The 20,110-nt window shown below is 40.6% G+C and overlaps 1 protein-coding gene across 2 annotated transcripts in view; it reads right to left on the bottom strand.

Annotated features, from left to right (window-relative positions):
* The window catches only part of STAC (SH3 and cysteine rich domain), a gene marked incomplete at its 3' end in the record, with an annotated part of 71,062 nt that overhangs the window by 11,475 nt on the left and 39,477 nt on the right, over nt 1-20,110 (bottom strand). The window contains exons 3-8 of one of the 2 annotated variants that reach the window (XM_080339733.1): nt 16,230-16,330; nt 14,115-14,196; nt 11,913-12,028; nt 7,481-7,562; nt 2,637-2,701; nt 1,637-1,731 (exon numbers count right to left, since the gene is read on the bottom strand). In XM_080339733.1, coding sequence (XP_080195859.1) covers nt 1,637-1,731; nt 2,637-2,701; nt 7,481-7,562; nt 11,913-12,028; nt 14,115-14,196; nt 16,230-16,330 — 541 coding nt within the window. The remainder of the gene's footprint in view (nt 1-1,636; nt 1,732-2,636; nt 2,702-7,480; nt 7,563-11,912; nt 12,029-14,114; nt 14,197-16,229; nt 16,331-20,110) is intronic. The other variant, XM_080339734.1, reaches the window with a different exon arrangement.

Raw genomic sequence — 20,110 nt, 5'->3', positions numbered from 1 at the left:
TCCTGCTGTTGAGGAAGAAACCAAAGTTGTGGCAAGTATTAATTGTTGCTGAAATCAGGGCTGGCACCTCTCTGCTGCAGTAATTTGCCATCCACTTGCAGATCCTCAGAGGTGAGCTGAGATCCCCAGAAATCTAACCTAGCTCTTCTTCCCAGCTCAGCTCTCTGCCCTGCTACTTGACTTCATTATCTTAGGGCTGAACAGTGTCCGGCTCATCCATGACTTGGGTTCCTAAACAGGGCTTGTCAGTCTTGACAACATTGCTATGCTGAACCCATCTCCAGCAACTCAACTATGTGAAATGAAAATTCATGCAACTGAGCGGAATCCTACCTGTCTCTGCAGTGACCAAACAACATTACTAGATATTTGGCATCCATTATGAAACAGTGTTGACTGATGTACTACTAAATATCTGGCCGTGGGACAAACAACACTACTATAGCTGAGTAACACTAGTCTAAAACCTGGTTGGTGCCTCTGGAAAAAGCCTGTTAGTCACAACAGTCCAGGTTGCAGCTCACAGATTGCTTTTTCACCTAATATGGGAGACAGGAGAATTTGTGAGAATTATGTGTTCTCTGCTTTGCTATGTCTCGATGAGGATGGTCGCCCAGTGCAGGCTTCTCTGAGTGGTGTTCCTCTTCATGGAACAAACGCAGAAGCTGAAATACACCTCTACAGGAGCAGGACACAAAGTGGCATCCCTCAAGCAGAACAGCTTGCAAGTTACACTAAAGGTCACCATATGCTGTGGTTATTTCCTGAAGAGCTGAAATTCCTGAAATAATGCTTAGGAAATGCCAGCAAAGCAGAATGATAAAGAAGCTTGTGATTTCTGCCTTACAATCCACCCATTAGTTCCAGAGAGATGAGAAAGTACAGCTGGGAACAGCCAAAAGGCTTTCAGTGAAGGAGATGCTGTTGAGAAGGGCATTTCTCTGGCAATTCCCTAAATTCTGTGGCATGTGCATGATTATTTTGATGTAGGGGTTGCATTGAAGAGAGCTAACACATTTCACGACAAGAGCTCTAGCAAGACCGTACAAAATATGAGTAACATGAGTCAAACTAACTGCACTAAAAGAAAATAAGTCCTTTCAATTAATTAGGCTTGGATTAGACCTTGTAGTGCTAGTAACTGACACAGAACTGAGGAACGAAGTGTTAAAAATTATAGTTAACAAGGTTATTTTGCGAAGATCAGAATGTGTCTTTCTCATGCAAGCACACTGCCATCCAGCAGCTGGATATCATTCTCTTTTCTCAGACATAATCTAAATGTGAGGGAAAATCAAACAGGACTGGTAAAATGTTCAGCATTAACATGGGAGCTGGTGAGGAATTTCTAGCTGAAAACTTCTGGCTGAAAAAAAAAGGAACTGAAAGCTGAATATTTTCTAGCTGAGGGCCATCTTGCTCCTAAAGTGACATGAGTGTTTTTGGTGTCCTTGCCAAAACAGTTGTTCATCACTTTTGATGTATGACAATATATTTATATCTACAAGTGGATATCTCTATAAAAATGTTTAGTACAAATTTCAGAATGAATCCTTCCTCCCTTGAAGTTCTCTAAAGCCATATGAGCCTTGGTTTGCAAGGGTGACATCAACTAATAAATATTTTGGGGATTTACCTCATCTCCAAGTCTTCATTTTCTTGTGGTACAAATTTGTACAAGGCAACATAGGTGTTCATTTGTAACGTGCTTTTATAAAATGGTCCCTTTAGGAAAAAAAGAGAAAGAGAAAATGTAAATATCTGTCTTGTATGGAAATTTGGTTCACTTTTTTAGAGATGGAGAAACCAGTGCCTGCTCTTGAACATGAGCCAGAATCATCCCATTGCTTTCACACCTTGTGCGACTATAGCCCAGATATACTACGAACCACTAAGGTAGTAACTATCTTCATTTAGACATAAAACTCTTTGAACCCCAAGATGAAACTCCAGGCTTCCAAAGAACACAAGCAGAAATCTGCACAAGTTGCTTTTTCTGGGTGAGATCTTAAAAACGAGTCTGTCTTTTACTCCCTGTTAATGTATGACTTATCAGCCAAATAGTGTATTAATTACTGGCACTATGTAAGGTGTCTATTATACAGTCCTTGTTAGAGATGGAGCTAGATTTGCGCAGCACACAGATCTGAAAAATAGAGTGGGAAAATCACTTTCTGGAACAGAAATCTGCTTGCACAGAGAAGGCTGCCTGCTCTCTCTCCTCCCTTTCTCTACTGGTAATCTGGAGGGAAAAAACAAACAAAAACACAAAACAAAAACCAAACACCTAAAACAACCCCCACACAATTTTCCAAATAACATCTGTAATTTTTACTGCAGTTCTATTGCAATACTGTGGCCTGCGCACTGGATCTCTTGTGTTCACAATATCAATTTGTAATAAACAGATGAACATAAAAGGGACCATAATGGGTAAACCAAAGAGCCATCCAGTCCCGTGTATGGCTTCCAACTGTGGCCAGTGGCCCAGAAACAGTAAAAGAATGTAACAGTCAGATATATTCTCCAGAATAGTGCCACAGCAGACCTACTCAGGGTCCTCAGCTGTCCATAAAAACAAGCCTCTTACATGACATCACATTCCCATTGCATTCTCACAAAATGTATGCCCATACCGGGGAAGGTATACTTTTTGTTTCTTCTCCAAAGTGTTCTGTGCCATTTTCTGAGTATGTAAACACTGAAATAAAGAAAATACATGACATTTTAGGAGTAGTTTATGACTCTTCACCTCAACAGGATCACCTTTATTTTGCTAATCTCTTTCCTTTTCCCCTTACTTTCTTTTATCCCTTGTGCTCTCCTCTGAACCCTTCTTCAGCCCCAACAAAACCATGTATACCATTGGCACATGGCACAAAACAATCTCTGTCCTGAAGAATTTACAATTGTAACAAATAAATCATTTGATCAGATAAATAAACACAAGTACAGCACTGGGAATAGAACCTAGGTCCCCTAATTGCATTAATATTAAAAGTCCAGCATCCTTTTCCTCACACTGAATGCTGCATTTTCATGCTTAGGATGAGCAGTATTTCCATTTAAAAGCACTTGTAAAACCTGGTGACCATATATGAGCAATATTGCAGCAAGTTTGTATGCAAAACCCCTTCCTCCCTGTTTTTGACCCTCTGTCTCTAAATGTCTGATAGCCTTCTTTGATCTCTCTCTATAGCAGTCCCTGCCTGGGTGGCACTGGCGTCTCACTCTGATTTTATAGGATGTATCTGAATTTCTTTCAAATCAGGATAGCTTATTTGATACACAGGCCTGTATGCGTGAAAGTTTGCTTCTAAGTTACTAAATCAGAAACTCACAGAATAAGACAACAGTCACAGCACCTGACATACCCAATATCTAATCAGTTATCATCTATTGTAATTGCTTCAGGAGCTGACTGGTGCCTGTCCTTGGTTCTCTCCCTAGAAAAACCACAGTGGCTTTATTACATTGACTGAATTCCCCTTTCACATTTTAAGAATTGCCTGATGTTTCTTGCTTCTGGATAAAGTCTGAATACAATTTTAACAGCTGGAGTCTTTGAGCAGCTATAATAGAAGCATCAGCATCTTCTCCCACCATTTACCTCTGTAGGTGTTTTGAGCAGAAGCCTGCTTTTGCAGCCTCTAACAATTTGGAAATCTCCAAAATGGTAATAAGTAGCAGGCTCTGATTAAGTGCATTTTCTTTTTGTGTCTCTATGATAGAGTTATATGTCTTCAGGGGAAAGAAGGTGCCAGGGATCACCAAACTGCTGAATTTCTTTCCTCCTTTGCTTTTTCACTTGCTCAATCTTTCTTCCATTAACACATACTTCTGTTGCTTTTCTACATTGTAAATGACAACCAAACAAAGACAATTTGAAGAAGTTTTATGAGTGAAATAGGAAGGTTCCTTGGTGGTAGGGAGTTGTACTTAGACACTGAAAAAAATGTAGTGTTCTTGTAACACGGGAAAGATAGCTAAAATGACAGCCACAGCACACATGAGAAAGATTTTGTATGAAGTGACATTCATGCACGAACACACAGAAAAGCATAAGTTCTCTGATAAAATGTAAGAAAATATTGTAGTCATAAAGTCCAATGTGTGAATGTGAAGGCAGCATGTGAGATGATTCCTGAAACATTTAACCTGAAAATGCCCCAAGTTGTGTCCAGCTGACCTGGGGGTCCCAAAGTGCTCCTCACCAAACCCTGTTGTAGAAGGACTCTGACCCTGCAAACTGTTATGAGTACCAGAGGGAAAACCTTAAAAATAAAATTAATTTACTGTATCTTCTAGTATAGGGTTATATGTATATCTGACCTCTGTATAAAGGGATGTAAAATGCCGTCATTACAGTCTGGCAGTGTTTACATCCTGCTCATAAAATCAGAGAATCATAGAATCATTTTGGTTGGAAGAGACCCTCAGGATTATCGAATCCAACCATAACCTAACTCTAGCACTAAACCATGTCCCTAAGAACCTTGTGTTTGTCTAGATGCCTTTTAAACACCTCCACCACTTCCCTGGGCAGCCTGTTCCAATGCCTGACAACAACCCTTTCCGTGAAGAATTTTTTCCCAATATCCAATCTAAACCTCCCCTGGTGCAACTTGAGGCCATTTCCTCTTGTCCTATTACTTGCTACTTGGGAGAAGAGAGCAACATCCTCCATGCTACAACCTCCTTTCAGGTAGCTGTAGACAGCAATAAGGTCTCCCCTCAGCCTGCTTTTCTGCAGGCTAAACAGCCCTAACTCCCTCAACCGCTTCTCATCAGACTTGTGCTCCAGACCTCTCATCAGCTTTGTCACCCTCCTCTGCACTCTCTAGTACCTCAGTGTCCTTCTTCTAATGAGGGGCCCAAATATGAACACAGGGTTCAAGATTGGGCCTCACCAGTGTTGAGTACAGTGGCACGATCACTTCTCTAGTCCTGCTGGCCACACTATTCCTGATACGAGCCAGGATGCTGTTGGCCTTTTTACTCAAATTACCATGTTTTTTAGGAAAAGGAGTTAGGGAGGCAAACATAAAAAGTTCTGGTGAATGAGGAACTCGGTAACCAGGAGCATTTTGGACTTGCAGAGTGTCATTCACCAAACAAAGTGGAAGTATTTCAGTAGCGTTTTTGGAGTAATTTCTGCTCAGTGAGAGAAAATAAAGACAAGTTATTAATGCACAGCCCCGTGAGCTGTGGAGCTGACCCAGCAGGCAGGAGGAAGCTGGTTTGTATCTCTGTGTTTTCTGGGAAGTGCTCCCCAAACCTGGGTTTGCAGGGAGCACAGCTCATGTTTGACTCAAGGGGAAAGTGATCAAATCCCTGCTGATAACAGGTTCATACATATCACTTCAAGTACGTTCTGTTACGGATGGCAATTCACAGCAGTGAAGGAGTGTGACTGGCTTAGAGGAGGCTGAAGGGCTGGAAATAAGGCATGCCATCTAACAGTTGTTAACTAGGAACCTTTACTCCATAGTATGTGTGCCAGGGCCTGAACGAAAACATCTTCCCTTGAAGTTGTTGTCACAGGAGTTCATAGGAGCAATTACACAACCACACATGTGCTGGGTCCTTTCACCCTTCTGCAGGCTGTTTCTTTTCTGCTGTTTCCTTTTAATCAAAGAGTCTCAAATGTACATTTTCCTAACAACTTATTTGCAGAAGACAGTTTGTTAATGGGAAAAAAACAAAGAGAACTGGAATGGACCTGGTTCATCAAAGCACTAATGTGGAAATTCCTGCTAAATTCCAGCTGAGGAGTGGTGAATCACTCTGTAACAACATTTTAATTTACTTTATTAAATTTTTAATCTCTGGTCAGCTCATGGTCTCTGGATATTACTAGGAGGCACTTGAATCTGAAGGCCATAGAGTTATGTAGTTCACGTCTCCATGCAACAGAAATTTATCTGTTTTCATATTTGTTCGCCCTAGTAGCAGACAAAAAAAAAAAATCAGGGATTTTTGCAGTCTGAAAAGTATTTTACCATTTCCATAGCTTGTGCAAATAGAGTGGGCAGTTTATTAAAAATCTACCAAGAGGAAATTTTTGGAGTGACTGATGCATAATTTATACCCTGAGCCTCTGAAGGATGGATTGTAAAAGAGCCAGTGCTGATCAAAGGAATTGTTAATGTGCCACGGAAGTTATTTGGAGGTTTGACACATGCTGAGTTTTTAAACTAATCTCTTTGAGCAAGTTCCTTGAATGCCTCTCAGTGCATTCAGTGAATGCAGATCTCAGAGAAAAAAGTTTTATTGGGTTTCAGAAATGAAATTACTGATTGACAGTGAAATAAAAAATTATCTGAAAACTCAGATAGGGCCAAATTAATCTTAGGTGGGCAGAATTAAGCAGTTGTGAAGCAGACTGAATCCTTTATCTTTAATCAGGTCAGGTCAAATTGCACTTGCAAGACAGAAAACCTAAAAAAATATAAGTAAAAAGCAGATAATACAGATGGGATGTTCACAAAGTGAGAGGGAGGAAATGATGGAACACAGTGAGGATAAGTGATAGAACTGTGAGGAAAGGAATAAGAAGGTATCATAAAATTGGGATGGACAGCTGAAGCTGGCATTTCACCTACATGAATTGCTAGCAGTATGTAAGGAGCACTAGGGGTCTAGCAGAAGAAAGCTATGCTCACTGCGATGTATTTTTGTAGCACACATCTCATGTGAGATTCAGAAAAGCAATCTTCAGGTGCTGTTGGAGAAGTTGCTGTGATGGTCTGGGCCTGAACCAAAGGGCCAAAACCCTTTGTACTTATTGCTTCCTTCACCATGATGGAATTCAAGAACAGGGTCAAAACCACCAACACTCAGTGGCTGAGATTTCATTATTAAGCTCTTGATTGGTATGATAGTCTCAAAACCCCATCATACCAATGCTGTAAAAACATTACTCTTGCACTACAAAGCAGACAAAAGAATTGGGCTATTAATATTGCTGGCCATATACTACAGTTATACTGAGAAGCTGCAATTATAATCAGGATTCATTGTGTTATATATTTTACAGACATATGGATATTATATGATTCATTTCCTGTCCCAGAGGTTATGGCATAATAAATAGATACATGTAGACAAGTCAAACATATGGAAGAGAAAGGAAGTACTATTTTTGTTCCACTTTGCCAATGTGGGACTGAAGCATGTGAAGTGATTTTTTTACAGTCATGTTCATGAAGCATAGGAGAAAGGGGATGGACCTGAACCTTGTCCAGTGTCAGATCTAGATGCAACAAATCAAGAAAACCAGGGGCTTGGATTTTATCCAAATGGCAAAGAGCATTCCCTGAATTCTTGTACTAACTATGAATACATGACCCACTCACCTCCTACTTTGAAAATCACAATGCTGCTAAAATATGGACATACTATAAAAAAACCCCATCTGAAATAGGTTGCACACAGGCCTGTACATCTGAAGATGCTCTCCTGGCCTGGCAGCACTCACCGCTGTTGCTGCGTTTCCTGTTGATGTCAAGGGTGCTTGCAGTGCTACTGCCTTCCTCAGGGACTTCTGCCAGGTCAGCTGTCTGCAGGGACAGAAAGCAAATAAGATGGGATAAGGCAGAAAAAGTGAGCAATAAAGACCATACCACAGCCCTTGGGGAATGTAGTACTTGTGTGTTATCAGAGCAGAGCAAGTCAGTCTAATGGGGTTGCAGAAAATGTTCTAACTGGAGTTGCACAACAAATACCTGCTTCACTGGGAGCAGTGAAAGCCCAGAAAGAACTCCAGACCCAAGTTTTCAGTCTGGAGTGCAAAGGATTTCTGCAATATGTTGTGAAGTGAAAGTTAAGGAGCAAAGGATTATTTTAAACAATGTGGTTCTCTGTATAAAATAGAAAGGGCTTAGGGGAATTTCTAGATCCAGCAGGTGTACTAAATAGCTGTCTACCAAGAAGACTGAACATAAATTGAAAATATTGACTATTAATTTATTAATACTGAATACTCAGTAAAATAACTGTATAATGTAAAGGTGATTTTAATTCTGTTAACATGCTGTGGAAGAAGTAGCTGGAGTGTGATGGAGTTGACTGAAGTCAGTCTTTAAATAGCTGCCCTCACTTTCTTTTTAAACAGTCATCTGGCTGGTATGGTTAGGGAAAAATGAAACCCTAATGTAGCTGTTAGAATTACTATGATTTCTTATTTGTACCTTATTAATGTCAATCATGATTAAGGACCCATTGTTCTAGGGTGTAGGGGAACGCAGGATGACATAATCTAAAGCCTCAGAAGTGTACTCTGCATAAGGCACCAGATTCCTTTGCTGGGTAGTCAGCTTCTCCATGTATAGCCCAAAAGGAACCTGCTCCAAACAACTCTGTCCGAATCTGACCTTATGGAACTTCAGTTTCTGAACTCTCCACATGTGACTTTTGCAAAACATGTTTGACAACCATAAAAAATCCAAACATAGAACTTGAGTCAGGTGTTCTCTCTAAACTGAAAAGCTATACATCCTTATATGCTCCTAAGGTTTATTTATTTCTTGTTAACAGGATTTTAAGACGCATGGAAGGGTTCAGCTTCACTATTCCATAATACTGTAGAATTATATTTTACACATTGCTCTGTCCACAGCTTTGCAGACATTTGCCTGCCTTACAGGAAGAAAACCTAAACAAGGAACATTCACTGCTTTTGTTCAGGCAACATAAAACCTGAATTGCCTTTTTATTTTTTTTTAAATTTTACTAGTGTGAACAACAAAGTTTCTTTTAGAGAGTCCTTTGACAATTTTATTTCCCCTACCTAGTACTTTCCTAGCTATGTCTCCATTCAAGGTTACTAAGGAACAAAGAGGTGAAAAGTAGATTTATGCCACAGGTATCTTTTGGTTCCCTTGTTTCCCTTGCTATTTTAAGGGTTTTCTACTTTACTGCTCTGTTATGCCTTTTTTTTTTTGACTCAGTCTACTGCAGCAGGTCATGCTTGTCTTGCATCTTGCATAAATAGGTCACCCCTGGATGAGAAGGCACTGGAATAGCAATGCTAACACAGAATCAGTGTAAAGCATATCTAGGGATTTCTAGTTGCTGGGTGGAGAAGGGGAAGGTTTGCTTTCTTGAAACAGTAAGTCCCAGCTATTTTTTGGCGCATTGCTATGGCATGTTCTTCATAGACAGGCCTCATAACTACTGATTAGCTTCATATTTCATTGGGTACTACTGCATATGGGATGTGCAAGTGACTGTCTCTCCAGTATATACCTTATCTAAAACCTCCTGAAGTAACCTCAGCTGCCTTTAAGGATAGTCAAGAGTTATATGATAAATAGGAATGATAGAGGTACAAAGCTTTTTTTTTGAGAGGAACTGATCCATGAAAAACTAAGAAGAACTGGATTTACATCACCTCAAGTGACTTTTTGTATAAACGTGGGTTGCAGATGCACATTTTTGAAGAAGCAGTAGGTAGTAAATCTGGAGCATATGGCCACTTTCTTCTATGGGAAATGCAGAATTGAGGCTGAAAAATCACAGTGGGTGCATCCACACTGCTCAATCATGTTAAAAAATCCTTGGCTTGTTCAGAACAGGACAGTTCTTTCTATTCTGTGCAGACATGAACAGCAGTCTTGGAAGCTTCATGGCTGTAGAGGCAGGCAAGTTGCCTTTGTTTTTAACTGACTTCAGCAGAAGCAGCCCTTTGACAGCCTGGACACCACTTGCGAGGCGAAGTAGGATCCCAGGTGCCACCACGTCCCTAATGTTCCTGGTTTAGTGACATGGCAGAACTTTGAAGCACTCCCCAGCTCACAGGGCTGGGGCACAGCCCAGCTGCAAAGCCCAGTGCTGCTGTGACACTCACAGCTGCATTGCTGCTTCTGCTTTGAGAGGAACAGAGCATGCAGAAGCGAGGACCACTGGGGAAAATGTTAGCCCCTCTGCATTATTAACTACACATTTGCTGCTAGCTCACATACACGGGTGCATTTTTTTCCAGGCACTAAGGACTCTATGTCACATCCCTGCTCTGGTCACTGGTCAGTGCCTGCTCCCCCAAGTAAAGCTCCATGGCCCCACCATTTGGAGCAGGGTTGTGTCAGCCCCTGTTTTTTATCCGTGTCTCAATCACAGGATTGCGCTGGCAGAAGCTATGGTTTCACATATCTGTTTATTCAGTTTTCTAATGTTTTCTATTTTCCATACGCAGACACGTGTTATATTCTCTTTCAGCCTTAATACCCTGGAGGAATTCCCATAATGAACTTGTGTTCCTCATTCTACACCCACACCCCAACTAGTTATGATCAGCTCCCTAGGGCAAGCTGACACAGCATTTGTGATTTCTATGCTTGAGTTGTCATTCATAATTCAACCTAAGCTTTATTGATTTAGAAAGCAATAATTACATTTGTAGAATTTCTGTTTCAAAGTAAATTAAATAATTGAAAGAAAGAACTGTAATCACAATGTGTCAGGTGGTAGACTCACTTTGTTTTTTTATAAAGAGTGGAAATTACCAAATTCCTTTTAAGGTAGAAACAAGGGTGTGGAGAGGACATGTCCTTTAATGACTTTCTTGTAGATTTCACTTAGTTCTTGCTAAAATTTGCCTGTCTTCTTTCTCATCTGACACAAATGGATGTCTGTTTAGAGGTCACCTATACCACCTGAGGTTACAGTTCAGGCATGTGTGGGAGCATACATTGAAGTGCCAGGGAGATGTTGTACCAAACAAACAGATTTTAGCACAATTTTAAATTAGACGTGTTTGCTCTGAGGGCTGAAAACCAAGTCTCATCATGTCTTTGTGCCTTGTGACCTGAATTCTGAGGTGAGTGCAGGAGAGATTGTCAGATAACGTGGGTCTGAATTTTAGACATGACAATCAGCTCTAACCTCTACTGTATTTTGGTGTGATTTTTTTTTGCAAGGTAGGGAGTGGGGAGGATCTCTTGGTAAAAAAGAGAGCCCTAAGCATAAGCTTAAGTGCCTGTTTATGAGAAGTGAGAGGGTATGAAATGTTCTTTCAACACCATGAATAAGCTCCTGATCTCACGGGTCCTAATACTGTTGAAATAAGCATTTCTGTAACTACGAAACTGGTAAGCATTGTTGTTGAACTGAGCATGGATTTAGCAAGGGCACGGCTAAAAGAACTATTGTTTCCCTTGTCCCTCTTTTCCAGCTCTTCTGCCATGGTGACTTTTATGACAGGAGAGAGTGAATAACAACGATTAACATGAAGGTGAAAATCTCCCTGTCTGACAGAACAAGCTGAGCACACCTGCCTGTATTTGGGTTTTGGAGAAAGAAGCCCAAAACTGTGATACCTTCCTACCGAGTATACACTGGACAGGGGTGAAGGTGCCAGTTCATTGCCTTGTTGGAGGATCAGTGGCTTAATTTTGACTTGGCTTGTACTGTGGATCTTGTACTTTTAAATTTAGGCTCAGAGGACTTCAACCTATTTCTACCACTTGTATGAAAAGTAAATGTCCACCACCACCACCAGGCAGGATGTGTTTACTCCAGCTTGACAACTAAATATCCCTATTCCACTTTTACATAGATATGCAAAATCAAAAGAATATAATTTCCTTTTCCAATCCAATAAAGAATCATTTAATTAATTTAATTTATATTTTTCTCTTTTTCTCAAGAGTAATCTAAAAAATACTTAAAACTCAAGTTTGCAAAAAAATGTGTTTTCTGCTCTCATTTTGGAAGCTGGGAGTGAGGTGGCTTTTTTGTTTTTATTTTGTTTTTTTTGTTTGTTTGCTTGTTGTTTTTTTGTTTGGTTGGTGGGCTGTTTGTTTGTTTTTCAGTTTGAAATACTGCTTTTGTGAACTCTAGTACAAACTCCTGTGAATGAATATCTGTTGCTCCTCCACAAAGAAAATGGAAGCAATATGTAGGATACTTACAGAGTTTCTGTTGGGAGAGTCAGACCCACTTCCAGAACTGCTCTTTTTGGTTTTCTGAGCTAAGGAAGTCCCAAAACGGAGAGTTTCATACACAGGGTCAACCTTATTTCCACAGGCTGCAACAGAAGGAGTAAAACATGCATCAGTTCCTTGAAGATATTTCTGGTCATGTTCCTGCTCCAGTTGGAGAAACACCTGCCCCTTCCAACATGTTGGCGTGTATGCTTAGAAACACAAGTTGAGAGACTATCCTGATGAAAGGTATTTGACAAACTTAGTGGAACTGGCTTTTGTTAGTGATTTTCTGCGGCTCCTCTGCTCTGATATAGATCATCCTCCCCTCATTCAGGCTCTTCTTGTCCCTGTCACTGCCTTGTCTTCTCTTCATTTACCTTTTCTAATCACCACTGATGCTGCCTGCACTGAGTTAAGGAAGACATATTACCATGAGGCTTTAATCCCTGTTTGCTGCCTGTTCCTACCACTGACCATCACCTTTATCTGTATACATAATGCTGCTACTTGACTGAGTTGGATAAACAGGATGGTCCGGATCTTCCTTAAAAGGTACTGACATCCTCACTGTGGGGCCATATGGGGTCTGGAGTCAGGTGTGAGTATGTACCTGCTGTCGGGAATGAGCTCCAGGTTGCTCAGCTCAGTCTAGAGGTAGCCAGAAGTCCACCACCCTTATTGGCATATGTCTGTTGAATTCTGATTCCCATTCTCCCTCATAGGTGGCCTCAAAGTCATAAAATTATATAATAGTTTAGGTTGGAAGGGACCTTAAAAGGTCATCTAGTCCACCCCCCCTGCCATGAGCAGGGACATCTTCAACTAGATCAGGTTGCTCAGAGCCCTGTCCAGCCTGGCCTTGAATGCCTCCAGGGATGGGGCATCTACCACCTCTCTGGGCAACCTGGGACAGTGTTTTACCACCCTCATTTTAAAAAAATTTCTTCCTCATGTCTAGCCTGAATCTCCCCTCCTTTAGTTCAAAACCATTACCCCTTGTCCTATCACAACAGGCCCTGCTCAAAAGTCTGTCCCCATCTTTTTTATAGGCCCCTTTTAAGTACTGAAAGGCCGCAATAAGGTCTCCCCATAGCCTTCTCTTCTCCAGGCTGAACAATCCAACTCTCTCAGCCCATCCTGATCTCCCATGGCAAGGAAATGGATGTCTTCAATTAGCATGAGCAAATCCAGTTCAAATCCACTTCTACAATACTACATTATTAGACTTCAGGCTCCCTTGAAGTACAAGGCAGCAGACATGTAGAATACAGTACATTTGTGGCAGGGTATAGAAGCAGGGAAATTTTGTCCAAAGTACAATGAAAATACTTGAGACTTTGAATTTCGATAAGAGCAAAGCACATCTCATTTTTAGGGAGTATTTTTCAAACTGTTTCTATTACTCCTGGCAAAAAATGATGGATGGTTTTAGAAAGAAAACTTAGATGAAATCCATACAATTCACTTTTTTTTTTTTAAAAAAAAAAAAAAACAACTTCTGAAAACAACAAAGTAAATGTCTTCAGACAAGTCATTTTAAACTGACTGCCTACTTTGGGCTTTCACTTTTTGCACTGCCAGGCTTGCCTGGTCAGAGTACTGGTGGGGAGAAATATTTTCCAGAATCAACTGAACTTCTCCATTTCAAAATGTTTATTTTCAGGAATTTGGCTTTACAGTGAGCAAAATCTGGTCCTTTAAATACTCAGACAATGTGTAGACATGGTTGATAAGGAAAGATATGAGGAAAGTAAAAAGTGGGAGTGAAAAAGGACAGAAACCTAGCAAAGACCCTCAAAAAACAGAACAGTGCTTTGAATGTCTCCTGCTGTTTTGATCTCTTTGTCTTTTATCTGGTTCTTTCCAGCTCAGACCTTCACATCAGTATTACAGTGTTTGCTCCCTTTTTAAGTCCCTACTTTGAACTCAGGTAGTTATTATTATAAATGGGGTAATTACTAAGAGGTGATATGCACAGGGTTTTGAGTGAAACGCACAATAAACACACCCTCTCCTCTTCCAGCTTTGTATCTTTGAAGTGGTCCTTTCCTGAGATGGCAGAAGGACATCCAGTCACCGAAAGGAGCTGGAAGGCTGCTGAGGGTAAATATCACGGCTGGAAGTCTGCCGCTGCTGTTGCAGAGCACTACCAAAGGGAGACTGAATGGAAAAGCAATCGGAACCTACCAATAGGCATCACTTCTTTGATGCAGCCAAACTGTTCGTGAATGAGTAGTGGTGAGCTGTAGTACCGTCGAAATCCCTTTGGCTGGAGGGAGAGAAAGCAAAATCAAGTGAAGTGCATTGCTGCCATGACTGACATAGTAGAAATAACCTCAGCTCTTTGGTTAGTGACCTAACAGTGTGCTCAGGCTGGAAATTTGACTCCTGTTGTTGAGTCACTGTGGGGTTTATAAATCAGGGATTTATTTGATTTTTCTCCTGGAAAAAACCAATTTCCCGTATTTATGTGGAAGGAGGAGGGACTCATTTTCAGCCCCCCTTTTTCTTTTGTCTTACACAAAAGCAGAATTAATAAATTGCAGCAGAAGTGCTGAATCATTAGAGGTTCTGGGAAGTTTCCTTCTCCCTTTCTTCTTGTGTAATGTGAATTTGCTTTGTTTCTCATTTACTAAACATGTGACTATTCTTTCCCACTGTAACTCCAAATCCTCATTATCTCATGTATGCACTTGTGAAACCCAAGGAATTTAGTGCATTTTTGTAGATTTTTCTAAGGTGTGCTGCTGACTGACTGCAGCTTCCTCTGTTTTTTTGTCTTGTAAGTCAAAAAACTCCTCAAGTCCTCACCAGATGAGTACCCAAAATGAAGGTGCTAACATCGAAGTCTTTGGAAATGTCATTTAAGGTACTGGAGATTCAGAAATGATCTCTCAGATTTCTAATATTTGTGGGCAGTGAGAACTTCCAGTCACAGTAATGAGTGAAAAAGCCTCATGGGGATGTATTTTCTGTATCCTATGTTCAGTATACATCAAAGAAATCATAGATAACTAGTTCTTTTGATAATGAGCTGCAGCATGGGTTGAGAAGGAATGAGGGCAATGATAAATTCGGTTTTTTAGAGGAACAAATTCCAGATTCCTCAGCCTCAGTTTACCCCTCAAACAAACTAGATTCAAATACAACATGAGCTCATAAAACTCCCAAGACTTTGCTGGTTGACTTCCTGCTTTAAATTTAGCCTCTACTTTTCTGCTTTTCGAAACTAATCACCACAAGTGCTGAGGCTGGAATCACAAAACATGTGAAACAATTAACGTGATTTGATATTTGGCTTGTCCAAGGCTTCACAAACCTACTTCCTATACCAGAATTGCCTCACACTAGGGCTAAGATTATGCTTGAAATGCATAAATACTTGCACAGATGTATAAACCACAATAACATCACTGAATACTCTTGGAAAGATCTTTCCAGGGAGAGGTGGGTTTTCAAGCCCTTTTGAAGTCAAGGCTTGATCTTTTTCATCATTTCACACAGTAAAGCTGTTTAGGTTTAACTCATATTTGCCTCAGGTGCCTTCAGGTTGCAATAAATCTGAGAATATCTGAAACATGAGTATATGTATTCAGTTTTCATATTCCAAATCTTCATTTTTCCAGGTTGCTTTTCCAGAAGTAACCAAAAGAACCACATTCCCATAGAAGGCATCAAGCTGGGCTAGAATTTTCTCAAACACAGCGTCCTGCTTTTGCCAATAATGAGAATTTTCTTTTCAGAAAGTGACTTGTCCACCAGGGTTCTGTGTTTGTACAGGGGTAAGTCTTCTCCCAGCCTTTCCTACTGAGAGATTGCTTCAAGCTCTGTAGTGTTTCACCGTGAAAGGTTTGGGTTTTCCTTTTAAGGTTAATTATGGTTTTTCATCAAGGCCTGACAGTGGAGAAAACAATAAAACATAATTTGAAGGATTTTTCATTGGTTGAACTCCACTGAAACATTTTTAACTAACCTATAGTGTTCCTTGAGAGATTTACACTACAGCAAGCACAGTCTAAATCAAGGGAATTAATTTTGATGTTCAGCTCAGTTTGGATTATGTAACTATTCTCATATCCACAAAGCAGACCAGATTTGTGTTTCATTTTTGTTCAGGTTTTTGAGTAGCAATTGCCTAAATGGATAATCGGGCACCACCTGGCTTTGCTTTTTTCACCTCAGTAAAATGACCTGGTGTCAGCTCTGTTAATACACCAGCTAAATGCCAGGCACACGGAGCAAGTGGCTCCAGCACAGGCTGGTACCTCCCACCGCACTTGCTACCCTGAGCTGCTCACTTACCAGCTTGCCCATGCAACGCTGTTGTCCAATGCTGTCTGCACACTTGTGGTGGATGCTCATCTTACACGCCTTACAGCGCAGTCCGTGCTTAGCGTTTGTCCCTGTGAAATGCATGGAAATGATTTAATGAGACAAAATCAATAGTTTCCATGCATTTAACAAATGACCTGAAAGAACTAAAGGGGAGGTCAGTTGCAGTAAAGTAAATACTGACAGCATTCTTTGCCTTGCCTGCTTCTTTTTTAATATACATTTATACATGCACATTCTTCACAGCCTTTCCATTTTAGGCATTTCTCCCCAGGTTCTTTCCTAGGTTGTTACTGCTTTTAGATATATATTGGATTATGCTCCGTTGTATGATAGTCTTATCAGTGACCACTGCCCCATGATCAAGCAAAACTCCTTTGCTGTTTCAAAAGGGCTTGGCATGAGATTTGTGCGTGGTTGAGGGAGCCACTGAAGGAGCACCCAGGCACCAGAGCCACCCTGGGGAGCTAGGCCATCAGTGGAGAGACAGGTTTTGTGGGTGAGAGGTAGCTCCAGGGGTGTGTGAGAGGGCTAAGCCAGCTCCCTTACCATTGCCCACCCATGTACCCAGGGATCGCTGTTGTCACCTCCCTGGGCCAATGCTCAGAGGGTGCAGGAAGGGCTCCTTGCACATCCCTGAGCGGGGCAGCAAGGATGACATGGGTCTGACCTTGCTTTCCTTCATTGGCAGTGCAAAAGTTCAGTGCCACAGGTAGGGGAGCTCCAGGAGAAATTTTGCCTTACACAAGCAGACTTCTCTCACTTGGGCAACAGTAGTTCTACATTATCTTCAATGTGGACCTACTCTTAAATGACAGAACGGAGTCTGTTTTCTTCCAGGCAGGAACAGTCACTCTTATTCACACATCCATAAGATTTCCTAAACTATGCAGAAGCAGCTTAACTGCAGGAACTCTTTTGTCCCCATAGAACTGTACAAATGGAATAAATAAACAAAATGTCTGTTCATTATCATCTACTGTGAGAGTGAGTAAGAACAAGGTAGTAAAAAAACCCCAAAAAACTCTTGACATTTTAACCAGCCCTCATTAGTCAGGCATGATATGAATATTAGTCAGCAGGATCCTTCATCTGAAATTACTCATGTAACTCTTGGTTACTTCACTAGTTAATGCCACGTACACAATGCTGACTTCATTCAGTGAAACACTACATCTGAAAAAAAAGCACTTCAGGGAAGAGCTCATCAAGTTGGTGGCAAAACCCAAGCCTTGGCAGGACAGCTTTCAGGAGAAGAGGTCCCTGCCTTGACCTCTTTCAAGCCAGACAGAGTAAGGCTGGAGGAGCTGGGGGATTACTTAAGGATTTTTTTCAGCTATAGTTTCTTTTCCATAACACATGCTCAAAGCAATATTGACTTCTGTAGCTTTGTGCTTTTATTACTGATGATGAAATGCTGAATCACCCTTCCTGATGGTCAACAACAGACACGGTGAGAAAACAGGACTTCCTCCACATTTTTTTATTATATTTATAGGGTGGAATGGAGAAAAGGAAAACGACAACACACTTTGCCTGTACAGCATATATCTAGCATCAGTGCTTACACTGGGTGTAATTATCCTCTCATGCTGGTCTGTACTAGCATAACTCTTACCTGCTTTATCAAGTTACTCCTGAGATTTAGCTGAAAAGGCAGTCAGTCTCACAGTCCTTTCTGCTGACTGTATTACTCTCTTCCAGCCATTTTAGTGTTAACATTACAAAGTGGATATTTGTCCTTATATGTTATAACCATGTGATCACAAAATCCACACATTTATCATTATAGCTGTGCATCCAAATGATGGGCAAAATGAATGTAAAGTGTCTGTGCTACTCCAGCTTCTTCAGAACAGAAATCTGTGGTCATGTGAAAATAAGTGAGACAATAAATTACAAAAGAACAACACTATTTTTTATAATGAATGCCATTTTTTACCCGTGGGTAGGTAAGTACTGGCTTCAAAGAGAGGCAAAGTATTTCAGTCACTCTCTTGAGCCTACAAGAAATCTTTGCAAATCAAAATGAAATTCCCTATAACTATCAAAAGCTTCAATTTCTACTTCATTGTCACTTCTAACTACTTGGTTTACTGTAGGACTAGGCAGCTTGGAAATAATTTGCAGGTATCTCCCTGTTTCCCACTGTAGAATAACTAAAGGGCTTAAAGAAGCAGCATTTATTTTGTATTGACACTTTACTATATCTCAAGCTCTGAAAATGTCAATTCTACAAGAGACATTTTCTTTTTCCCCAGGATAATTCTTTCTTCAGTTTCTGATCTCCCTCACTAAATCAAACCTCATCAGAGAATCAATGGCTAAGCTATTTCAAAACTGTGTACTGGAGGTTAGACAACTACATATTGGCAACATACTTAATCATAACCGAGGCACGGCCACAGCTCACATTATGGAGAAGAATATATCCACATTTGATATAGGTGTAAAGGAGATCAGAGTTTGACTTGTTGCGTCAGTTTTTGGCCTCCTATGTAAGCAAGCTTCTTGACTTTACATTTGCCTGAGTAGAGCTAGTTTAGGAAGGCATCCTGGTAGTTTGAAATGGGGATAAAACAGGCAGAACATGGATTTTGCAAACAACTTATGTAAAGCTGAGTATGGTGAGAGTCCCACAGTCATGCCAGTATTAGAGAGGTATTTCATCATACCTACAGTAGTGGCACAGGACATAGCAACATGTTGGAATATTATTTGCCAATAAATTGCCCCAGGCAGCATGAGAGAACAAGGAATCTAGTCTGAACATATATTGAACAGTAGAAAATAAGCGGTATTAATCACTTAAAGTGAAAAATGATGACAATAATAATAGTAATAATAATAGTAATAACACCACCACCACAATGAGACAGACTATTTGAGGGGAATTTGTATCATTTCAGTTCTCAGCCATAGGGTACCAGAGCTTGTTTGAAGCTGAAAGCCTCTCTGTGGTGTGTTTATTCCTGCTGGGTTAATCTTCCTGAAGACTGAAGCATGGAGAAAGGAAAAAGTAAGGAGAGAGTTCACATCTGTAATAGTTGCAGCAGTGGCTGGAATGGGCAAGTGTTCCTGCAGAAGTAGTGAAATCGAGGAAATTAAAATGCTCTCCTCAGGGAGTCCTGGTGAACACATTCTGATGACCTGCAAGGGTGACCATCACTCTTGTGTTTGCTTCCTGCTGCCCTAAATAGCTGACAGCCTGATTGCAGCCTACCGTTTATTCCCATTAGCAGATATTCCCCTATGCCAACCTTAAAGTGCAGGTGGAAGCTACTGGCAGAACATACTCACTGAAATGTCTTAGCGCACCTGGAATAATTTCAGTTTGTGGTGCATCAGGAATAGAGGAACTAAAGGCTTAGAAATTAAACTTGAACTTGGAGTACCCTAACTACTTTTTCCTCTGTTTTTTGTTCAAAAGGGGAGTAGACTAACAGCTTTGATGGACTCTTTATTATTACATTCAAAAAGTAATAATCCCTCTTACTCTCTTCTCCAAAGACCTTTATTAAGGTTACTTAATCATATTGTCAAATGCTGAGCATGCCAGAGCAAAGGTTCTGCTCAGTAAGTTTTTGATTACAATCTAGGGATGTTGTTATCATTATTTTTATTCAAGGCATACTCCTTCATTCACTGAACAGAGTGGACAGTGTTCAACGAAAGGGGAACTCTACTCAATACTTCTTTTTTACTTTCATTGGTTCTTAAATGTCATCTCTTGAGTACCATATTAACCTAATTCCAAATACAAAGTGATTAACAGCCTCATGGGCTTTCCTATGGACTCACTGTCTTTGTCTCTTTATGCTTTCCAATATGAGCACGTTTGCCAAAACTTG

This window comes from Nesoenas mayeri (assembly GCF_963082525.1).
Source record: "Nesoenas mayeri genome assembly, chromosome: 2".
Lineage (NCBI taxonomy): Eukaryota > Metazoa > Chordata > Aves > Columbiformes > Columbidae > Nesoenas > Nesoenas mayeri.
This window is presented reverse-complemented; position numbering and strand designations above follow the sequence as displayed.